We start from the raw sequence: 20,797 nt of genomic DNA, 5'->3' as shown, positions 1-20,797 counted from the left end.
TTTTGTAGTATCCAACATAAGAGGAAGAATTAATAAATCATCTAAGAAAGAATGCTTATTTAATGAAGGAAGGTCCAGGAAAAGATTATCGGTGGGAATGATGTGATGAAGGCAGCAGAGCCTGTCCTGGCAGTGCCATCAGCTCAGGTACAGGTTGGGTCTCTTCTGTTCTCAGTCAGTCTGGTTCTAGGGCTTTCTGTTGGTTTTATGAGCTCCTTGCTACCTTTTCGTAAACTCCTTTCTTCCACATTAACCAGAATCAGTCTTGTTTGACTGATCAACTGTGGGTTCAAGGAAGCTAGAACTCTTGATAGCGCCCACACAGACTTGAGTGTGTAGGGGAGCAGAGCACCACTGGAAATCTGGGAGACTGAGTTAGTCAATACAATGAGGGAGTCAAGATTTCAAACACAAAGGAACAATGCTGAAAAGGGTCATCTTAGGGTTTCTACTGCTGCAAAGCGACACCATGACCATGGCAACTCTTACAGTTTACATTTTAGAAGTTTAAGTCCATTATCATCACAGTGAGACAAGGTTGGATGCAGGCAGACATGGTGCTGGAGGAGGAGCTGAGAGCTCTACATCTTGATCCACAGGCAACAGGAAGTGAACTGTGTTACTGGGCATAGCTTGAGCACAGGAGACCTCAAAGCCCATCCCCACAGTGACACGCTTCCTCCAACAAGGCCACACCTACTCCAACAAGGCCACACCTCCTAATAGTGCCACTCCCTATGGGGGCCGTTTTCTTTCAAACCACCACAAGGATGAACATAAACTCAGCACATTTATTTGCTCTTGTTTTACCTCCACTACCTCCCAGGAAACCAAATACAAAAACCAAAAAAAAGTTTCTACAAAATGCTGAAAAGGAAGTTAGGCATGGTGGTGCACGCCTTTAATCTCAGCACTCAGGAGGCAGAGGCAGAGGATATCTGTGAGTTCAAGGCCAGCCTGATCTACATAGAGAGTTCTAAGACAGCCTGGTCCACCTAGAGAGACCGTATCTCAAAAAAAAAAAAAATTGCTGAAAAGGAGCAGAGTGGAAGTGAAAATAACCAGAGTTAAAGTGTCTATGAGATGAGTGTACTGAGCAAAGTTTACATGGTCACTGAAGTGACTACTGATGTCACCCAAAAGGATGGTGGGATTTAGAGTGAACAGAAAAATTAACAAAGAAATGACAACATCTTTGATCAACAGGAGTAAGCTAGGGAGACACTGAAGAAAGTGACAGTGCAAAAAGTGACAGAAAATGGCTGAGGTGGTGTAATTATCAATGTTTTCTTTTTTTTTTTTTTTTTTTTTGGTTTTTCAAGACAGGGTTTCTCTGTGTAGCTTTGCGCCTTTCCTGGAACTCACTTGGTAGTCCAGGCTGGCCTCGAACTCACAGAGATTCACCTGGCTCTGCTTCCCGAGTGTTGGGATTAAAGGCGTGCGCCACCACCGCCCGGCGGAATGTTTTCTATCTTATGCAGAACCTAGATTTGAACACATTTACAAACACGCGACAGGAAAACAGAAGGGGACTATTTGGGTAAGGTAAATGGCTGAGAGTATAAGAACACCAATATGAGCAAAAGTCAATGATATACATATAAAAGGGTTGTAGGAAACCCATGATTCTGTAAACTAGCTGAAAATTAAAAGTTTTAAATGAAGGTACAAAAGAAAAATTTCTATGAGGATGAAGAGCAATAATTTTGAATTGAATTGTACCATGGTAGTACATAAATGTAATCCAAGAACTGGGGAGGCTTAGGCAGGAGGATTACAAATTCCACATTAGCCTGTACTACCCAGTAAAAGCCTGGCTCAAGCCAGGCGGTGGTGGCGCAGGCCTTTAATCCCAGCACTCAGGAGGCAGAGCCAGGAGGCTCTCTGTGAGTTCGAGGCCAGCCTGGGCTACAGAGTGAGTTCCAGGTCAGGCTCCAAAGCTACAGAGAAACCTTGTCTCAAAAAAAAAAAAAAAAAAGCCTGGCTTAAAAACATCTAAAATGTTTTAATTGGAAGTAAAATAACTAACTTATGGTCTTGAATTAAAGGAGACAGAGGAGGATGAATACCTTTCTTCAAGATGCCCAACAGTGTTAGCCCAGAAGAGAGTGCTAGAGTAAAAACAAAGAAATGTGGGGCTGGAGAGATGACTCAATGGTTAAGAGCACTGGCTGCTCTTCCAGAGGACCCGGGTTCAATTCCCAGCACCCATCTGGCAGCTCACAACTGTCTGTAACAGTTCCAGGGGATCCTACACCCTCACACAGACATACATTCAGGTGACATGCCAATGTGCATAAAATAAGTAAAACAAGTGTTTGTAAAGAAGTTTATTGGGGTTAGAAAAAAAATCTGAGGCTCCAAAGCTTCCATGAAAAGTGTTCAGGGTGGATGAGAAAACAGAGTGATAAAAGGCTAGTTATGTAAAGAGTGGAATATAAGAAAAGACAGTTGACCAGAGATAGCAAAAATAAAATGGAAGTTAAGCAGCTTGTTCTTTCCCTTTAAGCCTAGGCTTTCAAAAGTTCCCAACGTTTGCCCAGCCCCCTTTTACAACTATGGGCTCATGGGTGTCTCTTCCCTTCCCCCTTTAGTTGGTGAGATGTCTCTAGGGGTGTTCATCTTTGTCATCAAATACTGGGTGGTAAGGAATAAATAAGTGGTGTCTTAAGATTATAGGACTGCAGACTTAAGAAGAGCTGTTCTCAAGGGGCTGTAAGCAACCACTGCAAGAAACCTCACACCTGACTTGGTCTGGATATGATATCTTGACGTCTGAGCAGATACTCAATGGACTACAGACCATGAAACAGGTACTAGGAAGCTGTGTTTATGCAGTGCTAACAGCTCATTTGGGCTCACCAGGTAACTAGAAGTACAACGAAAGCCTGGCATCTCTGCTTTCATCGTGTGTCTATCTCCTTCAAAGAAAAAAAACAAAGAAAAGAGGGGAGGCCTGAGGCCTCCTGCCAACAGCCATACAAGAGAGCTCCAGAGTTCTGTCAGAGCCTCAGCCAGAAGCCTCAGCAAAAGCATGTCTAGAAGCTGTGTGAGGGAAATGGCTGTAGACTGCCTGCTGATGTGGAGTAACCAGCTGCACATTAATAGGTAACTAGTACAAGGGCTGTGTCTAATTTATTTGCTTCTGAAATATTTATTGCTTAAAGTTTTACTAAATTTGATTAGCTTTCCTTTCCATTACCATTTTCATCTGAATTTTTCATGTGTAGCACGAATTGTTAGAAGGTCTTATTAATAAAAACAAACCCGAGAGCCAGATATTGGGGTGAGCGCTGAAAGATCAGAGAAACAGAGCAAGCCACAGCCAGCCTCACCTCGCCAATTCCTCAGCTGATCCTGTTTCCCCAGACTGGAAGCCTCTGAGTCCTCATCCAAATGGATCTCAGCTGAACTGCTGCTAAAAGCCTAAATGTTTAACCAGCTCTAGTTCCTGGTCCTCACGCCTTATATACCTTTCTGCCTCCTTCATGTTTTTAGCTTTATAGATAGTTTGAAGCTTGAAGATGATTTTGTAGGTAGTATTACAAAGTGTGTCCTCACTCAAAACTACACTGTGTTCTACTGCTGCTGTTGTCCCCACCTGAAGAGAAACAGGGTCCAAATGAGCCTTAAGATAAACAGGGCTGGTTCCATCTTGTCATAGTGGGTTATTTTACTGCAAACAGCTTTTATAATTTTGAAAGACAAATTTTCATTTCTGAAAAAATTTATCAAGCCTAAAAACAGTGCACAGCCACAGACATGTCTATAAAAAGATGTCTGTCAACTGTGTCTTCTACTTTAGAGGAAAGCATCTTGCAGTTTTCAGCTCACTGGCAGCTATTTCCAGGGGGATTCTTTTTTTTTAGTGTGGTGTAAAAACCCAGTCATGAAATGTTAAAGGTCTTCTATAAACCAACTGATTTCTTCAATGATTCAATCATTGCAAAAGTCGGTTTAACAGCTTTCTTTACATCCTATATTATGGGATACAGCAAAACCTTCCTTGAAAGGCGAAAACTATATGGTAATAAGGAAAGGTATTGAATGTCAAGAAAAGGCATAGAGTCGGGTGGTGGTGGAGCACACCTTTGATCCCAGCACTCGGGAGGCAGAGGCAGGTGGATCTCCGTGAGCTCAAGGCCAGTCTGGTTTACAGAATGAGCTCCAGGACAACCAAGGCTACACAGAGAAACCCCATCTGGAGAAAAAAAAAAAAAGAAAGAAAGAGGAAAGGCATAGTTTCATCATGGATATTTGTTTACCAATTGAATAAATGTTAAGATCTTTATGAGTTTCCAAAAATTCTGTATCAATAATATAAAATTTGAAATAGCAAACAAACCCAGGCATCGTGGCACATGCCTGTAGTCAGCACTTGGGAGGCTGAAACAGGAGGATCATGAGTTTGAGGCAACCCAGGCCTTAAATTCCAGTCTAGCCCAACCTATTTAGGGAGAACTTGTTCCCCAAACAATAAAAATAGAACTGAATAAACAGGAAATAGTAAAATGCTGCCAAACAAGCCCTTCCCCAATTAACTAATATTCACACACACATATTGGCCATTGAAACAAGGTCTTCTTCCTTTTTTTTTTTTTTTTAATTTTATCCTGGTATGGTCAGACACTGGACAGCCAGGTTCCTCTGGAACATCAGTTAATGCTCTTAACCGCTGAGCCATCTCTCTCCTTGAAACAAGGTCTTGCTATGTAGGTCAGGCTGACCTAGAACTCTCTGAGAACTCTCTGTGTAGTCCAGGCTTGCCTCAAACTTAAGATCCTTCTGCCTTGGTTTCCCAAGTACTAGGAATACAAATCTGAACCACCATCATGCCTTGATAGGCAAGCTCTCTGCCACTGAGCTACTCCCCCAGTACTAACTATATATTTAATCAACCGAGTCCTTTAACTAGGCTACTTCATCACCTGTAAAATAAAATAGCATCTCATACACCTGCAGTAAAGGTTAAATAAAGTACATAAAATAATTAACATAAGATTTGCTAAGAGTAAACAAGTCCTTGGTGAATGTAACCAAAGTAATTACCAGAAAGACTAACACCGAAACAAAAAAACTGCTAAAAAGAAAATTCAGCTCCATCCCCTGATCTCCAACAAGAGATGAAGAGCTAGGGAAGAGAGCCAATCACAAATGAACAATGATATAACCAACCACCGTAAAATAGAACCAATGGAGCCACCATAAAAATGCTAAAGAAAGGGTTTTGGAAAGCTTCTAGACTGACAGGCACATCCACATATCAAGAAGATGGTGCACCACAATTCTACAGGGACTCCAGATCCTGGGGAAGAGCCTTAGAGGCCTCCTCTTTGTTTGTGTCCCTTATAACACCTTTTATACTAGTCTAGTAATCAGTGCTCCCATCAGGTCTGAGACTGATTAGAGCAAATTATCAAACTGAGAAGGGGGTGGTAGGACCACCCAACTTGTAACCAAGTTAGCCACTACTTGCAACTGGCATGTTTTCATGGTAAGTTTTGTGGCGCTATCACTCAGCTGGTGTAGTCTGCACTATTTCCAGTAGTGTCAGAAGTGAGTATATTGTAAACAACCACTGGTATCCACAAAGAACTAGAAGGCTGTTTGATATCGAAAACCCACACACTTGGCCTCAATAGTGCTGGGGAATAGAAATTTGGGGGTAGGGGGCAATCGAAATGCTAACAAGATTAAAGTGTGTGTGGTAATAGGTTAAAATCCAACCAGAGGGGGTATATGTTAAGTTTAATTTCAAAGACAGAAAGTAATGGTAGTCTACACAGAGAGCAGTCATAACCAAATAGAAGTCCAATCACCAAAAGGTACAGGAAAGATTCAAATAAGAATGTAGCTGAGGATTTTCTGATACTGACGTATCTGTGTACATATTCAAACACCTAACTAGGTGTTCAAAACCCTAGCCTGCAGAAATGAAGACAAGATAATAAGTCCCAAGAGAAGCATTTGCCATGAGAACTGTTTAAAGTATACAACAGAGAAGGTAAAGAAATGCCCTCAAGGTTAATTAACTGGAAAGTGTGTTACTGTCCTCCTTGACTCAAGTAATGCCAGCATCTATTCTAGACACACACTGTTTAAAAACAGCCAAGGAACCAATTCTTGTCTGTGTGGAGGAGGAAGTTCTTAGTGATTCATATTTTATGAATAACTTTATCCAAAGAGAATATATCAGCAAACACTCAGCCAAAAATATCATAAGTCAATCATCAGCTAGTTTTATACATTGTGCTTTTCTATGAAATGTTTATTGAGGGCTGGATATAGTTCAGTGATGGAGCACTAGCCTAACATGCATGAGGCCCTGAATTCAGTCCTTAGCGCTCGCACACATACACAGAGTATTAATCATCCACTTACAATAGATCCAATCTAATTTAAAAGATTGGCTACAATAAATCGTTAGGGATCAATGCTAAAACTCAACAGGGAGTAAATGATTCTGTAGAAACACCCAACAGCCTCCACTTCTGCCCTGAGGATAGGTCCTTGAAACTCAGTCTGACTCACACTAGAGAGGTGTTAACCCCTAGCTCTCCTCCAAGTACTCAAAGGCAATCTCAAAACATCTAAACTTCCTAGACTAAAATCTTCTCTGTCACTTCTGTTCCCACCTGTCCTAGCTTGGTTTCTGTTGTTGTGATAAAGACCATGACCAAAAGCAACTCAGAGAGGAGAGGGTTTATTTAGATTACAGATCTGGGGTCACAGTCCATCGAGAGAAGCCAAGGCAGGGCAGGACTGTGGAGGCAGGAAATGAATGAAGTACAAGCCATGGAGGACCACTGCTTACTGGCTTAGTCCTCATAGCTTGCTCAGCCTGCTTTCTTACAGCACCCAGGACCGCCTGGCCAGGAGCACTCCGCCCACAGTGAGCTGGGCCCTCCCACATCAATCATCAACAAAAAAAGGAACCACAGGCCAGTCTGCTGGGAGCATTTTCTCAATTGATATTCCCTCTTCCCAAATGATGCTAGCCTATGTCAAGTTGACATAAAAACTTGCCAGTCATAACATACTTAAAGGTATTTAGGAAAGACCTTGGTCTTTTCCAAAAATTTATATAATAAGAAGTTCAAGGGTTAAGATAATTTGCATGAAACATACAGATGGGTTATTTACTAATAATATTTGAACCCCAGATTCCTAAAACTCATCCCATACTTTGTGTTTCTCATCAAACTCACATTTAAATTATACTGTGTGAAATAATAAAATTTCCTCAGAGAGAATGGGGAAGATCTGAGGACTGACCGATGGACACTAGGCCACCATCACGCCGGTACAAGCTCTGCTGTGCCACCACAGGACAGTGACTACAGCTGAGGGGAAGGAGCTTGAGGTCACGGCAGTAACTGGACCAGGAGACAGACGTAACCGACTCTAGGCAGGAGCTGCACTGCGCTGTCCCCGTTTTAAATGCTCCAATGGCTTCCTCTGGATCGAGACAGCCGCTGCCCCAAGCGTGGCCTGGTTTCAAGGAGAGCTGCCTCTGCCTGTGCTGTGCACCTCACTGCACAGCCTCTCACCCTCACCTTCCCAGTGCGGCCCCACTCGCCCGCCTGCTTAGCTCCCCTAAGGAGCCATTTTCCTTTCTGGCTTTGGGCTTTTATGAATTTGGGTCTTTGTTTTGCTTCAAGCTTTTGAATTTCAGCCAACTGCTTTAAAGCAGAAGGAATACCACACTGAAAGCCCCTGAAGTAAGAAGTTACATCCGTGCTCCTCTGCTGCAGCCTGACGTTTTTGAACAATTTATTCCACATGTAATTAAAGAATTACATAACTCTGTAATGGTTCTCTCAACAGTAAGTAATCTCAAAGAGGATAAGGCACATCTTTTATTCCTCACGAGCAGTGCTCATACATTAAGCACACTTACAGAGTGCTCACTACACAGGAAGTTCCTGTTACATGTTCTGTCACCCACTGCATGAAGCAGCTCTGCCACACTCATTTGACATGTGAAAAATCAGAACACCGGGGTTCCCAGCTCATAAATTATACCACAGAGTTCATGTTCTGAGCTACTAACAAGTATTATTTACAAGTGTAGGATGAATAAATACATGCCCAGGCTAGAATGTTGCTTATAAACTAACAAATAAACCAGGCGGTGGTGCCTCAGGCCTTTAATCCCAGTACTTGGAAGGCAGAGGCAGGTGGGTTTCTTGAGTTCAAGGCCAGCCTGGTCTAGAGTGAGTTCCAGGACAGCCAGGGCTACACAGAGAAACCCTGTCTCTAAAAAAATAATAATAATAACCTAACAAATAATTCACTCCCCAAAACAAAGCATACATAAACATGTAGCCAAGAGGAGAAAACAAACAAACAAACAAACTCTGGAAGAAAAAAGAGCGCCTAGTTTGCTTTGCTAGAGAGTTCTGACTATTTTAAAACAATCAAGTAAGGGTTTTAGGTAAAGAATTCATACCCAGATAATCAGCTTTTCAGCATGATAAATGAAACAAGTAAATTAGTTAAAGATACAGATGAAGAGGAACATGTGTCAAGAGACCCTGGAGGGGCTAAGGATGTGACTCGGCAGAGTACGTACTTGCCTTGAGTCCACGAAGTCCGGGTTGACCTCCCCAGCACTGCATAAACTAAAACTATGGGAAGTGGAATGTGCCTGAAATATCAGCACTTGGAGGATAGAGGCAGGAGGATGAGAATGTCAAGGTCATCCCTGACTATATATCAAATTCAAGGCCAGCCCAGGCTATATAAGACCCTGTTGAAGAGAAAGAGAGACAGACTGACTGACTGACTGACTAACCAAGAAAGTCTGCATGCTGCACTTTAAGGCTTATCATTTCTCTGCCATATAAGAAGCTGGCCCCAGCCAGGTGTCCCAGCACTCAGGAGGCAGAGGTGGGCGGATCTGTCTAAAAACAAAGCTGGTTCCAAGGAGAGGTGAGAACCGCAGAGACATAAGGAAACCATAAATTTCTAGTGACGGGAACCCTGTCTGAACCAATCAATGTTGACACTATAACAAGGAAACCCAAAGGTATTACTCAGACCAAATGAAACCAGAGGTCAGTCAACTACATGCGATGTGGGATTCTCGGCTGACACCTATACTGGAAGAAACGAAGTAACAGGCATTACTGACAACTGAGGAAACTGAAGACAGAAATGTGCCATCTGCTGTATGAAAGATGGTAATCATCCTCTGACACACCATCCCCTCCATCAGCTATGCCAGCCATCTCCTAGTTCTGTCTCTAAATAAAAGAGTTTGAAGGGTAAATTTTCTCTTTGTTTAGTGACCTAAAACAGGAAGAACGGGTATTGAATGGCCTCAGAAGTACGCACAAATGCTTTATGTATGATCAACAACTGCTTTGATCAACAACAGGACTTCGGTTTGTTTTTTTCCTACCCTCAGACTTCATGTCAAGCACATACAAGCACATACTAGTAATCACCAGGCCCTAAAATGCAAGGTGCTTCAAGCCACTTTCTCAGCATTCCCATGCCAGGCATTGTGGGTGCTGGAGACATGAGGACTAAGAAGAGTAGCACGAATCTTAGAAGGTCTTATTAATAAAAACAAACCTGGAGCCAGGTATTGGGGTGAATGCTGGAAGATCAGAGAAGCAGAACAAGCCACAGCCACCTCACCTTGCCAATTCCTTAGCTGATCCTGTTTCCTCAGACTGGAAGCCTCTGAATCCTTACCCAGAATGAATCTCAGCTGAACTGCTGCTAGAAGCCTAAAAGCTTAACCAGCTCTAGTTCCTGGTTTTCACGCCTTATATACCTTTCTGCTTCCTGCCTTCACTTCCTGGGATTAAAGGCATGAGTCACCATGCCTGGCTGTTTCCAGTGTGGCTTTGAACTCACAGAGATCCGGATCTCTGCCTCTAAAAGGCTAGGATTAAAGGTGTGAGTGCCACCATTTTCTGGCCTCTGTCTGTCTAGTGACTATTCTGTTCTCTGACCCCAGATAAGTTTATTAGTGTTCACAATATATTGGGGAACACAATATCATCACAAAGAAGACACCCCTATCCACTAGGAGTGATGGTGCATACCTTTGGTCCCTCGCTGGGGGGTGGGGTAGAGGCAGGCAGGCAGGCAGGCAGGCAGAGTTCTGTAAAGTTCTCCAGGCTAGCTTGGTCTACACAGAGAGCTCTAGCACAGGCGGGACTGCACAGAGAGACCCAGTCTCAACAACAAGAAGACAGGAGGAGGAGTCACCATCCTCATCACAACATAAACAGGTGGAATTCTCTTTGCTTTATATTTGAGGAATCTGAGGCTCCTTAGGTTTCTCACCTAGACTAAGATGAGATGGTTATAGCTGGAGAAAGATAACATACAAATCCAGGTCTCCCTCCAAGTCTCACCTTTGTTAACTGTACTATCCCACAGCCTTTAGCACATAATCAATAGTTCCTAAGAAAAAATATGTACACATACATATAAGTTCACTTTTAATTTCTCCATTTCCTCTATATCAATTTTTCTTTTTTTTTCCTGTGTGTGTGTGTGTGTGTGTGTGTGTGTGTGTGTGTGTGTATTATATCTATGCAAGTATGTGCATGTGTGGAGACCAGAAGAAGACACTGGTGTCCTGTATCACACCCTGCCTTAATCTCTTTAGACAACTCAGGGTCTCATTGAACCTGGAACTACGCTGGCAGGCAGCAAGGCCCAGGGATCCTCCCGTCTCTGCCCCCAAGTTGTACACATACATGCAGCAGTGACCTGCTTTTCACATGGGCCCTGAAATGCAAACCCAGGCCCCCTGCTTTTCTCTGCCTCCCAGTTGTACATGTACATGCAGCAGTGGCCTGCTGTTCATATGGGCCCTGGGGTGCAAACCCAGGGCCTCTCGCTTGTTCAGCAAGAACTCTTACCCATGCAGTCACCTCTCTAGCATCTCAATCTAGAATTATAAATGTTTTGGTTTCAGAGTGGTACCATACAAAGAATTAAAAAAAAAAAAACCATAAAATATGTAAAACCTCCTCCACAATTAAATTAGAGTCATTTTTCCGAGTAATGTTATCAAAGGGTACAAAATATCAAGTAATAATTTAGTACAGCCAGGAGGTGGTGGCGCACACCTTTAATCCCAGCGCTTGGGAGGCAGAAGCAAGAGGATCTCTGAGTTGGAGCCCAGCCTGGTCTACAGAGTCCCAGCACAGCCAGGGCTACACAGAGAAACCCTGTCTTGAAACCTCTTTCCTCAAAATAATAATTTAGTAGACAAAAATAATTTATTTTAAAGGGAATGTGTTAGAAAAACTGATACTCCTTCCAAAGCTCACTGGTCTGCCAAAAGTCAGAATCCTATACCTAAGCAGTTGGTTTCCGGGACATGGTTCTAATTACAGACAGAAGATCCTGCTGGTGCTGTGTACAATTCTCCAGGAGACATGAACAATGGGATTAAAGGGTCCAGCGAATTGACAGCTGCATCAATTACCCATTTAAACAAACAGAACAAACCAAAGGAAAAGATTTTCAAACAAAACCGATCAGGAAACTTCAAAAAATGATAAAACTTCAAAGAGAATTTTTTCACATCACATTTCATTCTTTCAGTACAAAAAAAAAAAAAGATAAATGACAAGGCGATTCTTAATTATCCACTTGACTGGGCAGATACTGCACACCTCTGGATGTGTCTCAGCTTTTCCAGGGACAACTGGATCTTGAGGGCACTAACCTAATCCATTTTAATCCAGGGATAGATTCAAATATTTGAACAGAACTGTGAAGGGTGAGGTCTCACGGATGAAGTAGGATGCTAGGGGGTGTGCCGTGGGGTCTTGTGTTGGCCCTGGCTCTTCCTATTGGCCCTCTTTGCTTCTTGTTTTCCATGTGTGTTTCTTTTCCCCCCGCTTACCGATGTCACCTTTTGGGAGGGCAAAGCCAATGCCTGCCTCATCTTTCTATTCACTAACGTTCCGACTTCATGTAAGGGCTAAAGCCCCACCTGCCCAAAACCAGAAAACTTCCTGGAATGCTGGGGGCTGTTGTTCTTGAAAGACAACAAGTCACATGTTTTCACTTCAATAAACAAGGTTGGTTGCCCCAACTGCACAGGATGTGCTTGATCAGACACAGGCTGGAGATACGTAGGTAGGAAGCATGTCAGGATGTATGCTTGCCCCCATTGGACAAAGGCGGAAAGTACAGTAGCCTTGTGGGTTTGACCTTTATAGGCACCTGACTGGCCTAATTCACCACCATTTCTCTGAGAATCCTGGATATGGGATCTGGCTACTGTTCACCTTCCTGGTCAGTAGTTAATAAAGTTTGCTTCAGTTGGTCCATCGTGGATTAGGTCTTTCTTCTCGAAATTCTCAGGTTCAACACTCACCAGACTACTTTCCATCAAACAAGCTTTAAATATACAAGAACTTGAACACATGAAATATGAAATCCAGCTTTCAACAGCCATTACTTGTACAGTTACAGACAGAACTGTTTCTTCCTCTAAACTTCTTTTAAACAGAAAAATGATTTGTTAACTAAAGAACCAGGAATTCTCTCCTTCCTTCCTTCCTTCCTTCATTTCTTCCTTCCTTCCTCCCTCCCACCCTCTCAATCTCTCTCTCTGTAGGGATAAAAATTGTAAAATTCGCCGGGCGGTGGTGGCACACGCCTTTAATCCCAGCACTCGGGAGGCAGAGCCAGGCGGATCTCTGTAAGTTCGAGGCCAGCCTGGGCTACCAAGTGAGTTCCAGGAAAAGGCGCAAAGCTACACAGAAAAACCCTGTCTCGGAAAAAAAAAAAAAAAAAAATGTAAAAATCGGGGTTGGGGATTTAGCTCAGTGGTAGAGCGCTTACCTAGCAAGCACAAGGCCCTGGATTTTGTTCTCAGCTCCAGAAAAAAAAAAAATTGTAAAAATCATGCTTGCTTGTCATGGTGGCATACTCCTTTAATCACAACACTCTCTCAGATGCAGAGTCACATGGATCTCTGTGAATTCCAGGACCAATCAGAGCTACAAGGTGAGACCCTGTCTCAAAATAAATGTATTTTTTAAATTGTAAAACCAGCAGTATAGTGCAGTGCTACCCTAAACAAGTCTTAAAAAAAAAAAAAAAACTAACCTGTAAATTTATCTCCTAATGATTTTTTCCTATTATTTTCTTTCTTTTAGGGGGTGGAAGGGTATTAAGAATCTAATTAAACAAAAATAAGCTTCCTGGTGGAGCTTTTTATCTGAATCATTTTTTCTTACGGTATTATTTTGATCATATTCTTTCCCCTCCCCCCAAGCCTCCCTGATCCTCCCCCACCTTCCTACTTATCAACTTCATATTCTTTTTTTCTTTAAAAAAAAAAAAAAAAAAAAGGTGGATACTTTTCTTAGAACGTACCTTTCACTCCTAAAGCAGCACCACAAAACCGTAATACATTAGTAGGTAAAATCTATACTACAATCCCGGCTTCTGAGATTAATTTTGCCATGTATAAATCTCAATTTCCAGTTATCAATAAACAGATCTCTGGCACAGCCTCATGTTTCCCTGCTGATTTTCTGTGATCACCATGACGATGGATTAAACATCGCCTGTAAATATTAGTTAACTACTTTGTTCCAAGCTGAGAGAGGAGGGGCTAGGGGTCGCCAGGGTGTGTTGTGAAAACTCAAAAACTCTAACAAAGATGGAGTATTGCTTTCACTTCTATGTTTCACTTACTATTTTGGGGCTTGCTTTATTTATTTGTTTGTTTAGCGGTGGTTTTGTCAAGTATCGTGTAACTGCTGTTGGATCACTAGATGCTAACCAGGGATCCGATTTTAAGTCATTCCGCTGGGTTAGAAACAGCTCGAAAGGTCTTGCGGTTCAACGCGGATCATCGATTTTGAGGGTCCCCGGAGGCCTCTCGCGGGTCACTGCAACCTCGGTCCCCGGCACCCGCGGGGAACCGGGCCAATCTGGGCGGCCCCGAGGGGTCCCGGTTGGGTTCTCTTGGCGCCCTGATGAAAGCGGTTATCTGGGTATCTCTAGCGGGAGCCGGGCGGGCGAGCACGGCCCAGCGTGACCTCGAGGCCAGGCTCTGCCGCCTGGCGGAGGAGGCAAGATGGAGGCGGCCAGCGCCTGGGGCCGCGCTGGGCGGGGTGACGGCGCGACCGACCGCAGGTGGATCCCGCCAGGCTCGAGCGCCAGCTCGCCTCCACCGGCAGGCCGCCCTCCCGGGTCCCCACAGCCCGGACCGCGGCCGGCGCCCCCGGAGGGCGTGGAGGGGCCGGGAACAAGGACGCCATTATGAACCTCCCCTGCGGGGGCCACGGCCGCGGCCCGCGCGGACCTCGGCGGGGAAAGGGAGGGAGGAGGCCGGCGGGCGGGCGGGCGGGGCGGCCGAGGGCGGAGGCGGCGGGGCGGAGCCGACGGCGGGGACGCGGGCTGGCGCCGCTCCACGACCCACCGTCTGCCCGCCGCGGGGCTCAAGATGGAGGCCTCGCTGCGCTGCCCCCCAGTCGCGGCTGCCGCCCCGTCCGCGTCCCTACCTGTGCCTTCCCGGTCCTTCTCCTCCGCCATCTTGGTGCGGAGCCCGTCGCCCGGGAGATGCCCATCCCAAACCCTGCGGGCCGCGCGGCGGGGCTCCCCCTTCCGCCCGCGGCCCGCTCCGCGTTCCCCCCCGGAACCGAGGCCGGAGTGCTTTAGGCCTAGGGGAGTCCTGGATGAATTAAGGTTCCGGAGCCCGCCCTGGCCTGTGTGTGACTGTCCCGAGAGCTAACGCACACGGCGCTCCCCCTCGGAGGTCTGCCTGCCTCGTTTGTTTATTTGCTTTTAAAATTTTGTTGTTGTTGTTGCGCAGAGCTCGGGTGCAGAGCGCGCGGCTCCCCCCGTCCCATTCGCAGCCGAAAGGCCGCGCGCCCGCCCGTCCGCCCGCCCGCCCGCCCGGCAGGTCCTGTGGGTCCCCTGGGTCGCCCTCTAAGCGGAGCCACTGCGCAGCCCGGGGAACTGGAGCGAAAACGGACGTGGGCGGCTGCCGGAGGAAGCCAGGCCTCTCTCCAGGATCGCGGGAGAGGACTCGCTGTAGAAAAACATGTGCAAAATAGGCACAAAACACTGCGTCGTCAAGGCTGCAATTCTGATACAAAATAGTGTTCTCATAGCAACTAATAAATTGCCGGTCTGGTCTCGGTATGACACACGTTGATATGTTGATAGAGCAATTTGGCGTGACCTCCCAATGAGAATTTTGAATCCTAGGTTCCTGAGAAACTTGGCTATAATGTTTTGTTGTTGCATGGGTAAGGCCAACAAACTTGGATATTTTCTTTTTTACAAACACTTTTAAAACGCCTGACAATGTGGCTCAACTGAATATCTAGTTTTAATCCTTAATGATATATCAGGGCATGTGTGTATTCATTTAAAAATTTATTATAAAAGTAACAGCTAAATGTTGAGGCCTTTGCTGGGCGGTGATGGTGCACGCCTTTAGTCCCAGCACTCGGAAGGCAGAGGCAGGCGGATCTCTGTGAGTTCGAGGCCAGCCTGGTCTACAGAGCGAGCTCCATGACAGGCACCAAAACTACACAGAAACCCTGTCTCAAAACAAAACAAATGTTGAGGCCTTTAAAATGCAAGGTATTCATATTTAAATTTTTTTTTTTTTTTTTTTTTTTTTGGTTTTTCGAGACAGGGTTTCTCTGTGTAGCTTTGCGCCTTTCCTGGAACTCGCTTTGGAGACCAGGCTGGCCTCGAACTCACAGAGATCCGCCTGGCTCTGCCTCCCGAGTGCTGGGAATATTTAAATTTTTAATACTGGTTTTTCTTAACTGAATTTCTGCAATCACAGTGAATGAACCTTCAAAGCAGGCCGACTGTATTCTTCATTAAAATGTTTTTTCTATACAAGATAACTATTTGATGCAGTGTCTGGCATTACACCGAAAATAATTACAAACTTGAATAATCACGAAATGGTTATTAGGAAATACTTGTGGGATGAACTAAAGTATGCACAATAAATTTAACACCCCAAAATACAGAAGAGTAATCAGTACTCATATTAATATTTACATTTCATGTGTTCCCCTTTCTCTCCCTGGAGATGAGCAAGTGTGAGGTGGAAGAGAACTGACCATTCCTGATTGCAGAGGATCCTAAATGTCGCCTGCTCCCTAGTCTGTCTCTACCTCTTCCTCAGTGGTCCCATAGATCCAGAGCTTCTTAAAATGGTCTATAGTGCTTCGATTTACTTGTTTCTACCACATACATTTCCAGCTAGTAAAGTTGTGCTACACTGGGACATTCTGTCTGGAAATGTGTGTGTGTGTGTGTGTGTGTGTGTGTGTGTGTGTGTGTGTGTGTGAGAGAGAGAGAGAGAGAGAGAGAGAAGTTTGTGTCTTTGTTTTAGTGTTTTGTAATAGAAAGATTCTAGGTGCCCAGGCTGGTCTTAAATTCCTGGATTCCAGTGATACTCCTGTTTCAGGCTTGATAAATACTTAGAACTCCAGACGTGCACATGCCCACATCTAATTTGAAATAATACAGGTCTTAAAAATGAAGACAAATTATTGTTCTCAATGACTTTTCCACGAGGCTCAAATTCAGTAAAATTACTATAAGACAGGTTTTCCTTTTACATATTTTTATAACAGTAAAAGTATTAGCAGCACATGGTAAACAAAATGGAACTCTTATATAAGCATTTGTACATATACCCAGTTAACATTTTAAAAGTTGAACAGAGGGCTATCGCTCAGCCCTTAAAGGCTAGGCTCACAACCAAAAATTGAGCAGACTTCTCTACAACCCCCCTCCCAATATTTTGTACAGTCTACTAAACTATTCAATAAAGTATTTCATTTCAGTTATTTGAAATCATATCAATCTGTACTTCTTTGAATTCCTCTCAACTATTTAAAATAATACCATCAAATTAGCTGTGGAAGATCACATTTGTAGTCTCAGGAGACAGAAGCAGAGAGATCAAGAGTTCAAGGTCATCCTCATCTAGCAGTGAGTTCAAGGTCAAAATATGCTTGGAAAGTTTATTCAGCAGTAAAAGGCGCATGCTTACCATTCATAAGGCCCTGGGTTCAATCCCCAACACCAGTAAAAAGACACCACAATAAAAAAAATGCTTGAATGAGCTACATGAGACCCTGTCAAAAACCCTTAAATGATTAACTAAAAAACTGTTGAGCTAGGTTTGGCAATTCACACCTATAGTCACAGCACTTGGGAAGCTGAGACAAGACTCCTGCCAGTTTAAGGTCAGCATGAGCTATATACTAAGACCCTATATCAAAAAGCCAAATTTAAAAAAAGTGGCTGGGCAGTGGTGGCACACACCTTTAATCCCAGCACTCGGGAGGCAGAGCCAGGTGGATCTCTGTGAGTTCGAGGCCAGCCTGGGCTACAGAGGGAGTTCCAGGAAAGGCACAAAACTACACAGAGAAACCCTGTCTCGAAAAACAAAAAAAAAAAGTAAGCTAGCCTCCGAGTTAAAGACAAAAGACAGATCTTACCCATATCCACAGTACCTAGCCTCGTTGGAGCATATTTTAGGTACTTAGTATAATTTTTTAACTGGCTAATTAACGATTTGACATAATGTCAAATTATTCTGGAAAACGTCCCACAGTGATGATTTTCCATAAAAATACAGGTTTGTTCCCTGAGGACTAGCTTTCATGGTACCAGAAGGGGCAGTACAAGCTTTCAAAGGAGGGGGGCAACCAACAGTCCTACCCAGCTATGATGTCTATGAACCATAACGGACCAGCATGGCATAGTAACCCTAAGAATAAAGGGTGGCATGTATACCATGGTGGCAATCAACTGCTCTCTAGTTGGACTTAAGTAAGACCCACTGAACAAGAGGGAAATCATGCTTGGTACTGGAATCCTAGCCAACCACCCAGAGCTAGTGAAGTCATGGTCCTGGAGAACTGTGGTGGTTTGAATAGGAATGGCCCCGTAGGCTCATATATTTAGATGCTTAGTCATTAGGGAGCGGTGCTGCTAGACAGGATTAGGAGGTGTGGTGTTTTCCATACGTACTGGCCCTCATAGACTCCTGTGTTTGAATGCTTGGCCCGTAGGGAATGCCACTATTAGGAGGTGTGGCCTTGTTGGAGGAAATGTGTCACTGTGGAGGCGGGCTTTGAAGTCTCATAGATGCTCAAGCCATGCCCAGTGTGACAGTTCACTTTCTGTTGCCTGGGGATCGAGATGTAGAACTCTCAGTTCCCTCTCCAGTACCGTGTCTGCCTGTATGTTGCCTTGCTTCCTGCCGTGGTGATAATGGACTAAACATCTGAAACTGTAAGCAAGCCCCCAGTTAAATGCTTTCTTTTATGAGAGTTGCCTTGGGCATGGTGTCTCTTCCCAGTAATAGAAACCCCTAACTAAGACAGAAGCTGTGAGCCGGGCAGTGGTAGCACACGCCCTTAATCCCAGCACTCGGGAGGCAGAGCCAGGTGGATCTCCGTGAGTTCAAGGCCAGCCTGGTCTACAGAGCGAAATCTAGGACAGGCACCAAAACTACACAGAGAAACCCTGTCTCCAAAAAAAAAAAAAAAAGACAGGCCCTGTGGCCTTTTTGGAGTAGCTGTGGCCTTTTGGAGGAAGTGTGTCACTGGGGGTGGGCTTGAGGGTTTCAAATGCTCCAGCCAGGCTGTGTCTCTCTCTTGCTGCCTGCCAATCCAGATGTAGAACTCTCAGCTACCTCTCCAGCACCATGTCTGCCTGCATGTCACCATGCTTCCTGCCATGACAATAATGGACTAAACCTCTAAACCTGTAAGCTAGCCCCAATTAAATAGTTCCCTTATAAGAGTTGTCATAGTGTCTCTTCACAGTAGTAGAAACAAAAGCAGGAACTTTTGAAAAGTTTTAAAGAGCTTGCAAGGAAATCCACTGCTTTTGTTGTTGTTGTTGTTTGTTTGTTTGTTTGCTGTTTCTTGTTTTTTCAAGACAGGGTTTCTTGTGTAACAGCCCTAGCTGTCCTGGAACTCGCTCTGTAGACCAGGCTGGCCTTAAACTCACACAGCTCCGCCTGCCTCTGCCTCCCAAGTGCTGGGATTAAGGGCGTGTACCACCACTGCCCGGGTACAGGAAATCCACTGTTGTAAGTGGATTTCATATGAGAAGAAACACAGCAAGATAAAGCCCTTCTCTGTGCTGAGATTCATCTTCCACTCGGAGGGTCTGCTTTTCCAATGCTTCGCGTGCACACAGTGCTAACCCCACAGTGCTCACCGCTGCTACAACCTGCTGCGTGCGTGCGTGGTAAGCAGCTGCGTGCGTGGTAAGCAGCTGCGTGCGTGGTAAGCAGCTGCGTGCGTGGTAAGCAGCTGCGTGCGTGGTAAGCAGCTGCGTGCGTGGTAAGCAGCCTACTTTACTTGACGCAGCCGACCACCTTTCAGCTCGCCCTTCTTGGTTCCCACCTTGCCATTATGAAGCCTTGCTAAGCAGATGTGACCTTCACAAATTGCTGGAGCTCCAAACACAGGACAGTGAGAAAGGGGCGCCTACTACTCTGGTCTAATTCCAGCTTCCGAAGTGTGGGCACGTCCCTTCCCTTGATGATTAACATCAAGAATGTCCATGTCACCCCTACCAATAGGTCAGTAGTCTGACCCTGGGATCTCAGAAGAAAAGTCTTACCAGACGACAGCAGAGGCGGCTATGTGCATCACTCAGGAGTATATCAAGTGCTAAACATGCAGGAACACTGGTGTACACCCAGAACCATATACTCAAATCAACACACCAAGGGCTGGATCCGTGACAGAGCTAGAAGTTAAAAATAGTTCTTTTCCGGCTGGAGATGTCCCAGAGCTGGTAGAATGCCTACCTAGCATGGACAAAGCTCTGAATTCCATCCCTAACATCCTATAAAGCAGGTATGGTAGTGTATGGGCACTAGGAAAGTAGAGGGAGGGGGATCAGGAGTCCAAAGTCAGCCTTGAAATTGAAGGCCAGCCAGGGCTATAAGAGACCCTGTCAAGATTCGTTATTAAGCTATGTGAAATGCTTTGCATACACTATGCCTTTTCATCTTTATGAGGTTGTTCACACTCCTGCTTTACAGGTGAAAGATATCTTTATATAAATGGTATGCTTGTGATATTGTAGGTAGTTAGGTGTCTAGTCTAGATTACAGCTCATCTGGGCTCTGTTTCTCTTTTATAACTGTACCATTGGGAGGTCCTACTTAGTAGCCAGAATACTTAGAGAAAAATGTTAAAGGAAAAGAAAGATTCTCTACAGAATTAGTCACCTCTCCTTGTGGGTTTTTTTTTTTTTTCTTTCTTTTTTTAAATGTGCTTCAAAACATGAAGCACAGCATCTGGCAGAATCTCTTAGAGACATTAAAGGAAGCAGACAGGGGCGTGCTCCTTGTCCTGCCTGGACCGATGATGATTTAAATGAAAGGCCTGGCCAGACGCTGGCTCCGCTCCGCTCTCCATCTTGCTGCTGACTGAGATTTCAGGCCTCTGTCATGAAGGAGGACTGAAAGTTGTAGCTGTGGACAAGAATATTTTCAGAGCCAGAGGTAGCTTCAGTGTTTGGAGACGGTGGACACAGGAAGCCAGGCTGTGGGCAGCTTGAAAGCAAGCCTTTGTAGGAACCGCACTCTACAGGAGCAGCCACACCCCTAGCCTTTCTCCCAAAGCAAGGCTCCTTCTGCTTCTCTTTAAAACACATGTTGACGCAGAAAAATGACTGGTTAAGTCACGGCTCCCACGGCTCCAGTCCCTAAGCAACAACTTTCGAGGACTCTTAGCTAAGTCTCTGTCCTTTATGCGCTGACAATGAGACCGTCTGACCTGAG

General features: G+C 44.8%; 1 protein-coding gene across 4 annotated transcripts in view; it reads right to left on the bottom strand.

Annotated features, from left to right (window-relative positions):
* The window catches only part of Efcab2 (EF-hand calcium binding domain 2), a 108,189-nt gene extending 92,889 nt beyond the window's left edge, over window positions 1-15,300 (bottom strand). The window contains exon 1 of one of the 4 annotated variants that reach the window (XM_052737774.1): window positions 14,505-15,300. Coding sequence is in view for 3 of the 4 variants with exons in the window: in XM_052737773.1 (XP_052593733.1) it covers window positions 14,505-14,535 (31 nt within the window). In the remaining variant the exon portion in view is untranslated. The remainder of the gene's footprint in view (window positions 1-14,504) is intronic. The other 3 variants (XM_052737773.1, XM_052737776.1, XM_052737775.1) reach the window with 3 other exon arrangements.
* Between the last annotated feature and the right edge of the window lie 5,497 nt (window positions 15,301-20,797).

The sequence above is a fragment of the Peromyscus californicus genome, unplaced genomic scaffold (genome assembly GCF_007827085.1).
Source record: "Peromyscus californicus insignis strain IS unplaced genomic scaffold, ASM782708v3 Scaffold_14__1_contigs__length_90479793_seg_2, whole genome shotgun sequence".
Classification (NCBI taxonomy): Eukaryota; Metazoa; Chordata; class Mammalia; order Rodentia; family Cricetidae; genus Peromyscus; species Peromyscus californicus.
The sequence above is the reverse complement of the archived record's forward strand: the minus strand, read 5'-3'. Positions and strand labels throughout refer to the sequence as shown.